Source organism: Populus euphratica, unplaced genomic scaffold (assembly GCF_000495115.2).
Source record: "Populus euphratica unplaced genomic scaffold, PopEup_1.0 scaffold149.1, whole genome shotgun sequence".
Lineage (NCBI taxonomy): Eukaryota > Viridiplantae > Streptophyta > Magnoliopsida > Malpighiales > Salicaceae > Populus > Populus euphratica.
The window spans coordinates 742,245-751,510 of NW_011499946.1; the positions used below are offsets into that span (position 1 = coordinate 742,245).

Consider the following 9,266-nt stretch of genomic DNA (forward strand, 5'->3'; position numbering starts at 1 on the left):
AGAGAAGAGCGTCAAAAGCATTCAGTTGTTGGCACTCCTGATTATTTGGCACCTGAGATACTTCTCGGCATGGGCCATGGTTAGCAATTTTCTTTTCTTAACTTTGATAGTGCATGGATGATGCATGGTTCTGTTTTATTTACTTATTTATTTTTTATATGTTTTTCATCATTGGACACTACCTCCTTGCAGGTGCAACTGCTGATTGGTGGTCTGTGGGTATTATTCTTTTTGAGCTGCTTGTTGGTATACCTCCATTCAATGCAGATACTCCACAGGTAGGTCATCCGAACCTTATGAATGGTTTTGGTCAGCAGACTGAAGTTGGTTATTCTCCTTTTTATTTCTTCTATTTAGTTCGAGTTATTGTTGATATTGGTTAAGTTACTAACTTGGTTGTAGTTACTTTCCTAACATTTTGGTGTGCTTGTAACCATTTGTCTATTCCTATTTTGTTAAAATGGAATATGGACTGTACCTTTTATACACCACTGTGGAGCATGTTATGTCATAAGTTACCATTTCTAATATATTTACTCCTAAGTTGGAAGCATGCAAAGAGTGTTGGATGTGGCATAGAGATCTTTAATATATTGTTTTTTAAACTATCTTTGGCTTTTTTTATCCTTCAAATTGGAACAGAATTTGTTGACCTTCTTGGAGAAACTGTTCTGTTAGTTTCAGAACATTTTATGCGAGTAGCTTGATGTCATGCTAATAGGCCATATTTCTTGCAGAAAATATTTGACAATGTAATGAATAGAGATATACCCTGGCCCAGGGTTCCTGAAGAGATGAGCTTCGATGCCTGTGATTTGATTGACAAGTAAGATTGTGTGAAATCCCTAATGCAACTTGTGCTACTTCTTTCAAGATATAATGATCTTTGAAGCAGATGATTGCATTCACAATATTATTTGTGTTTCCTACAAGCATAAGCGAGGGCAATTGGCTTCTCTCTGTATCATAAGCTTTGTCATATATTGGAATCAGTTCCATTGGCACCTTATGTAAATTATGTTTTTGGTACTATCAAGGTCCTCCTTTAATTTATAAACCATTAAATTTCTACCTTAATGTCACTTTCAGATTGTTGACAGAAAATCCACTTCAAAGGCTAGGAGCAATAGGAGCTAGAGAGGTAAACGCTTTATGGTCACTGATGAGACTTATTTACAAGCAGAAATGATTTGAGAATTAAACAGGTCAATTTTCCGGCAGGTTAAGAATCATTCTTTCTTTAGAGACATAAATTGGGAAACGCTTGCAAGGCAAAAGGTTGTCTCAGTTTTATTTTTTAAATATCTCGAAGTCATTTTTTTTTAATAGTAGTTGTCATCATGTCTGAACACTTAGTAAGTTCTCTCATTCTCTCCAGGCTATGTTCATTCCATCGGGAGAAGCACATGACACGAGTTATTTTTTGAGCCGTTATTTATGGAATCCAGAAGGTGAAAATGTTCATGGAGGCAGTGACTTTGAGGACCTGACAGACACGTGCAGCAGTGGTTCATTCAGCAATACACATAATGAAGTTGTAAGTACATATTGCAGTTGAAAATGGCTCCCATCACTTGGCATATATTGCTTTCAGTTCATTGTCACTTGAACATGGCTCTAATCTCACTAGATTATAGTGGTTCCAGCTGCCAACAACAATTATGATTTTAAAATTATTGCTTTTATTAATTTGGTTTAGAAAACCATTATTTTACATATGACGATATATTTTTTTTTTGAGCAACAAGGTGCTGGGAATTGATTATAGGAAAGGTCAAATTCTGAATTCAAATTAAAGCTTAATTTATAGAAACATCTTGGCCTGATGGAAAGAGAATGGAATTATTTGGGATGGGAACTCATACTTGGCCTTATGGAAAGAGAATGGAATTATTTGGGATGGGAACTCATACTTAAAGCTTATCCTTGGTGATTGTAGAATGGTTTAAGAAATCTTCCATTTGAAGTCGATTCAAATTGATGCAGGTGATCTGGTACAAGGGTTAATGACCCAATCTATCCCTATATAATAAGTTACTTCTCCAAAATGTTCTTATTTTTCTAACTGAACCAAGTTTATCCTCGAATATACATTAAGTTTCTAATCTATCATTTTGGCAAGATTTTCAGGTCAAACCACTAGAATTAGTGAGGTGATTTGCACATGATCCAGAAAAAATGTAAGGCTTTCATGTGCAAATCAACTGACTAATTCTAGTGGTTTAGTCTGAAAATCTTGCCAAAAGATAGATTAGAAACTTAATTTATATCCAAGGATGCAACTGACTCAACTAGGGATGCAAGGACGTATTTGAGAATTACCCCATTACATAGAAGACAGATTGAGCCATTAACCCCCGATACAATCATCAGCTTTATGGTTGCATTGTCTTCTGATTTTACTCTTTTATGCCAGGTGGATGAATGTGGTAGCATGGCAGAGTTTGGGGCCCCAACTCTTGATGTGAAGTATTCTTTTAGTAATTTCTCATTTAAGGTGAGTCATGCTAGATTTTATTCAACAAGATTAAATGTTGCATGAAATTGAAATCATCTCTGTTTTTTTTTAATGAAATATTCTTCAATGTCCCTACATGCTGGCACAATGTATCGATGCACTTTTCCATAAATTTCTGCTATTAAAGTTCTATTATGGTGTTTTAGAAAAATTTCCAATCTCCACAATCATTCTAGCCAAATGAGTTTTGACTTTCCCCATTAAAGTTATAGTTATCGAGTACAAACTGTATAGCAGCAACAATTGAAGGATGATAACTAATTCTTCACGTTATGTCCAAGCTCCTAACGCCTGCTTACTGAGTTAATTTTTTTGCATTTTGAATAAGAATATACTTCTATTTTCAGAATTTGTCTCAGCTGGCATCCATCAATCATGATCTAGTTGTTAAGAGCACCAAGGAAGCAGCAGATGCTTCCAAACCACCGGCTCCATGACATTTTTACGCGGTCGTTTTGGTGAATATATGTGCTTCCACGACCCACACCAATTCTTCATTTGCTACCTGCTGAAGTTCCTTCCTGAAAATTTTACACAGTAGCTTTACACGGTCACTTTCATTTTCAATTCTTTCATCTGAAAATTTCAGAAAGAGGCTTTCCTTGAACAGGAGCAGAGTTTGAAGAAGTAGCCTATTAGGAATGCTACATGCCCCACTTTACAGGTGTGTAGCAGCCAAACAAAATGATAGTTCTGCTTTTCCTTATCTCATGGCAGACAAGCTTCGGCACAAGAAAGTGGAGTTTTATTGCTGCACCAAACAACAGGTCATGGACATTTTTTATATCTCCACTTGTCTTTTGTATATACATAGATCTTCCTGCTTAGAGAGTGAAATTATCTGGCACATATTTTTTCACAGGCTCTCCACGATACTAGGTAAGCTAGACAAAAAGGGACTGTACATGATAATTATTATTATTTTCTAATTATTTTTTTGAAATTGTTTAATGCATCTTAGATAGTACAAAAATTAATTTTTATCATGTAAAAGGTTGTTTAAGCGGAGAGATTCTTGTCTCACTAAAAGGGATAAGAAAAGTTTGTTTAATTCTCTCTATATAAGAGTTAATCCGGGTTGATAGAAATAAAAATAATAATTATTATAATTTTAAAATTTGATTAAAGACTCAACCCGGAATAAAGTTTGAGTCATGGTCGGATTGACCATTTACTTGATCAATAGCAAGATAAAAATGATTATTATCATAGTTTTAAAATTCAACTTGGAGATCGACTGTAGGTAAAGTCTGGGTCATGAACTTATTTAACCATTGACCCGAGTCAATCTAAGAAGAAAAATGACTATGAGCATATTTCTAAAACTCGACTTAAGAGTTAACTCGGGTTGATTATTAACCCGAATCAAGTAAGAATAAAAATAATTATTATCATAATTTTAAAATCTGACTCGGGAGTTGATCTAGGGCAAGACTTGTGTCACGGATCGGGTTAACCATTAATCCGAGTAAATGTAATGTTCATGTGAACGTAATGATAAAAATAATTATTATCATAGTTTTAAAATTCGACTTGGTGAGTTGTCTGGAGATTAGGGCTAGGTCACGAGTTAGGTTTATCATTGACACGAGTTAATGTAAAAATAAAAGTGATTATTATTATAATTTTAAAACTCAACTTAGAGGTCAATTTTGGATAAGGCTTGAGTCATGGGTCAAGATGGTTAATTTGGGTTGGCTCGAGACCACATAATAATAATAATTATTATTATCATAGTTTTAAAACCTGTCTCGATGGTTGAACTAGGGCAAGACATGAGTCATAAGTTGAGAAGGTCAACCCGGACTTGTGTCATGGATCGGGTTAACCATTCATTCGAGTAAATGTAATGCTCCTGTTAACGTAGTGATAAAAATAATTATTATTATAGTTTCAAAATTCGACTTGATGGGTTGCCTGAAGATTAGGACTAGGTCACGAGTTAAGTTTATCATTGACATGGGTTAATGTAAAGATAGAAGTGATTATTATTATAGTTTTAATACTCGACTTAGAGGTCGATTTTGGGTAAAGCCTAAGTCATGGGTCAAGATGGTTAATTTGGGTTGGCTCGAGATCACATAAAAATAAAAATAATTATTATCATAATTTTGAAACCCGTCTCGATGGTTGAACTAGGGCGAACTATGGCAAGGCATGAGTCATAAGTTGAGAAGATCAACCTGGGTTGATCCAAATCAATATAAAAATAAAAGTAATTATTATTATAGTTTTAAAATTAATTTAAGAGTAAACCTAAGATAAAGCCTAAGTTATTGATCGAGAGGTTTAGCCCGGGTTAACCCAAGTTAACATCCAAATAAAAATAATTATTATCATAATTTTAAAAGCTAATTTTGAAGGTTGATACACAACAAGATTTAGATAACGAGTCGAAAGGGTAACTTGAGTCGATCCAAGTTAACTTATAAATAAAATTAATTATTATTATAATTTTAAAACTTGATTCGGAATCTACCTGAAATAAGGTTTAAGTCATAGGCTGAAAGGGTTAACTTGAATTGAATCAAATTAAAAAAATATATATATAGTAATTAGAATGCAAGTTGACCCAAGTTTTTTATCCCAAATTTTTTATTCAATATGTCTAATTAATTTTTTATTTAAATCTAAATTGATTTATGATAAATTAGATTTTGTTTAATGTTTACTAAATATAAAATAAAATATATAAAAAAAATGCCTAACAAGACAAGAGAGTAATTTGTCTGTCGTGATTAGTATATATTCCATTCAATAGTCATCAGCATTCCAAAAACTGCCTTAAGAATTTGAAAAGATGCGTTGGGATCCTACCCACAGCTTTCCCAACAGCTGCACGCTCTTGCTTTCTGCAATTATTATGATCGCATTATATACCCAAAGAGATATGCTTTTGGACTTTTTTTCCACCTGCATCAGTAACTATCGAGAATTACAGTGCTTTTGCAAGAGTGCAGTAGTGTAGAATTGATTGCTTTCTTTCAATGATTTTAAAATTTTATATAAAAAGCATTCAAAAAACATGATTCAGCCCAAAAACATTTTCAAACGCAGTCCAAACGCATTATCGAACACAGCATAGATTTCTTTATTGTTTTTTGAATCGAAGGCCAAAACAAAAGCTCCTGAAGAGATCACCGGGTACCGTTCCTATCTTCCCTTACACGTGACGTGAGGATTGCCTTTCATGAGTCACAATACAACAAAACACAGAAATGTTTATACTTGAATTTGATGGTGACACCGCTGCACTAAACGGACAGTAGGTGAGACAAATACATGATAGTTTCAGGCTGGATCTCAACTTATTGAAAGTAGGTAGGTAAGGTCTTTTCTCCCCCCTGAAATCCATAAAAGCTTGCATTAGATAGTGACAGAAAAGAAAGTGGCATTTGCTCTTTCTTGTCAGCTTGTATAAACAACGATTTTTTCATTTATTTCTTCATTTTCTTCAGATGGTGGTTGGCACGGCATCTCTTTCGGTTTATAAAAGCTTTTCAACAATTTTTTTGTTGTTAAAAATATAAAACTAATAATGTTTTCCCATGATTTTCATGTCATATATAAAAAATCTAAAAGTAATTATCTTTATATTTTTTCAAAAACCATTTTTAAAAGCACTGTCTGCATTCCATGATGATAATCTCACTAACAATTTGTTTAGCTCAAGAGGAAATCATGATTATTTTTGAACTACTTTCATTATCTTTTTAATCTATTTATTTGAAGTGGATTGGGCAATATGGATATTCCCTTTTCTAGCTGATTTGGAATGGCTCCAAGTTTCTTGTAACAGACCAATACTCTTTAAGCATATGCCAATGATAATTTCACGAAATATCAAGTGTAAAAGTTGATGAATTAGAGCAATGTTCATCTTATCGAGAATACTTTCCAAAAAATATAAAACTTTATTGATTTATGGAATTCATTAGTGGGATTCGCTCATTCAATACATGATGTATTTTATGACGTGATTCTGAGAAGAATATATATTAGGAAAATTTAATATTTTATTTTGAGTGGAATTAATTGATGCCTTCCCATTAAAATCCCAAGCTTAATGTCTTAAACATGCTTATACTTGCTGTTACCTCTTAATTATAGGAAGTTTTTCTTTTCTCTTCTTTTCTTTTCTTTTTTTGTTCTTTTTTCCATTTGTGTGTACATAGCATAGAATTCAAGAATTGATATGGTCCAGGCTATATAATCCGTGATATAAGTTCTAAGTTGAGTGGATTGATTCTCGAGTGAACTTATTAATCTAAAATGTAATAAGAAAACTTATGAAATAATATCTTTTTTAAAATTTAATATATATTAAAAAAATATTATTTTAATAAAAAAATCGATTTAACATAAAACTTAGCTCAAAATTAATGGATCACCGAGGTTACCCATTGATCTTGGTTTTATAACTATCATATCCTATAACAGACAATGAGTACTTATATAAAATTAAAAAAGTAACGAGTCAAGTTGCACGACAAGGAATTAGATGGTCTCGGAATAATTGATGATCCAATCTACATTTTATATCACCCTGCTGGCCATAGCCCACCACTGGTATCTCTTCCTTTGTGATACGATCTTACTCTCATGCCAATGATAATGGCTTTTGTTTATGGTTGGTTTATGAAACATAACACACTCAAATTCCACAGCCAGAAGTAGGCCATCTGCTTTAGAGTTCCACTTTGGCTATCCTTTGGACATTAACGTTTGAAGATTAAGGCCACTACTAGCCAAGATTATAATTTACGTAACCATCATAAACAATTCTAGCTAGCTTTCCTCTTGGATATACCACAGCTTGCTTTAACCTCGGGTGCAGCCGCATTACTAAATGACACCGTAGCCTTTTAGACTAAGTTATATACCAGCTGATATTTGAGGTGTTACTCAAATAATTAATATATGCATTTGCTTCCTAGACTTAATTTCAAGAGGCCAAGCATATCGTCTTAGTTCATCATAAAATCTGCAGAATGTTGATTCCTTTCACAAGGAGAAATGGACAACTCGGAAACCCTAAAGGTTAAAACAAATAAAATAGATATCCCATGTATGGTGTTATAAAAATAGTGAGCTAGAATGTTACTGATAATTTTAAAACCCAATTAGGGTTAACTCTGAGTAAAACCAAGGTTATGGGTTGGAAACATTAATTCTAAATTTATATATATATATATATATATAATTAATTCTAAATTTTTTTTATATATATATTTTAAAAAGAGTCGAAATGATGTTGTATTGAAAAAAATTAAAAAAAAGAGTCAATGGATTAATAATGGGGTTAACTGAGTTTTTTATTTTTTATTTAATTTGGATTTGTTTAAGTCCCAAATCAACCTATTAGATCTATTCAAGTTTTAAAATAGTAGTTATTGACATATACATGTATTTATTTTTTAGTTTAAGAAAATTTTTTATTTTTTTATTTTAAATTATTTTTTTATGATTTTGAATAGTTTTAATATACTGATATTAAACATAAATTTTAAAAAATAACCAACTATGTATCAAACACTAATCTATATTTTAATAAAATTGGCTACTTCTATTGCCGCAATGTGTTCATCCCTTGGAATAAACTTTAGCAGTTTTCTCTTCCCAGGCAAGGAAGGTGTTTATTTTTTCAAGTCGTGCTTTCATAATTAAATAGCACTTTAGCAGTTGTCTCTTCCCAGGCAAGGAAGGTGTTTATTTTTTCAAGTCGTGCTTTCATAATTAAATAGCAGTAGCAATACTGTAAGCATTCCCCTAGTATATCAAACGCTAATGATAACCTCCTTTCATATATATATACATTACAATTTATCACATAGCTGTACTCAAACTGGACATGTCAACAACTGTATCATTGCATATCAATATCAGCATGCTCGTCATGATTACAGAATATTATACCTTCATTTTTTCATAATATATATATATAATATGATCTGGTCGATCGATCGTTTTCCAACTTTCAATGGAGTTTGAATTTGATACTTCTGAGATGGGATTGAATTTCAATTTCAGGACCTTTATTTTAATAATGCCGGCGTTATCATTGATGTTAATTCTAGTATTTTTTTTTCAATATTCATACATCAACATACTATCATTAACGTATGATAGTTATCATTATATATATACACACAAACACACATTGCTTATATATTTCAAGACACTACGCTGATAAGTAATCATTCTTAAAACTTAAATCATAGGAAAGAGCTTATAATCAATATAAGGTTTATCAACAACCACACACATAGAGGTTAAAAATACAAGAGATATGATTCGAATCAAGAATTTCCTTGCATCCCGGAGTGCCTCGTTACTATTAATTGTATAAGTATACTTTTCACATATAAAATAAACAATTTAACTTTGTAATAATGATATTTTAAAAAAAAAACTAATCTTTTTTTCAATGTGTTATTTGATTCTTAATTTTGATACTAATACAATTGCTTTAATATTATGCCTCTCTGTAGCTAAAATACATGATAAAAATACTTGAGTTTTTCTTTACTGAGGCATAAATTTGTCTGATTATATCTGTCACGTGTATATAGCATCGTGATGATTATTTTTTTTCATTGTTTTATCTTTTTATTTTTTCTCTTTCAAATATATATATATTGTGCGGGGATCTTGAAATAGATTACAATAATATCAAAATGAGAATTGGTAAAATGTCAGGGATGAAGATTAGGCTTCCCCATATTTTAATTATCACATATAAAGAGTG

The 9,266-nt window shown here is 31.9% G+C and overlaps 1 protein-coding gene across 2 annotated transcripts in view; it reads left to right on the top strand.

The window, feature by feature from the left end:
* The window catches only part of LOC105137613 (probable serine/threonine protein kinase IRE), an 11,061-nt gene extending 7,684 nt beyond the window's left edge, over positions 1 to 3,377 (top strand). Inside the window, exons 12-19 of one of the 2 annotated variants that reach the window (XM_011043417.1) lie at positions 12 to 79; positions 193 to 278; positions 738 to 826; positions 1,090 to 1,141; positions 1,222 to 1,278; positions 1,379 to 1,537; positions 2,417 to 2,497; positions 2,866 to 3,377. In XM_011043417.1, the coding sequence (XP_011041719.1) occupies positions 12 to 79; positions 193 to 278; positions 738 to 826; positions 1,090 to 1,141; positions 1,222 to 1,278; positions 1,379 to 1,537; positions 2,417 to 2,497; positions 2,866 to 2,955 (682 nt within the window). In that variant the 3' untranslated portion in view covers positions 2,956 to 3,377. Of the gene's footprint in view, positions 80 to 192; positions 279 to 737; positions 827 to 1,089; positions 1,142 to 1,221; positions 1,279 to 1,378; positions 1,538 to 2,416; positions 2,498 to 2,865 lie in introns of both variants that reach the window. The other variant, XM_011043416.1, reaches the window with a different exon arrangement.
* The last annotated feature ends 5,889 nt before the right edge of the window (positions 3,378 to 9,266 follow it).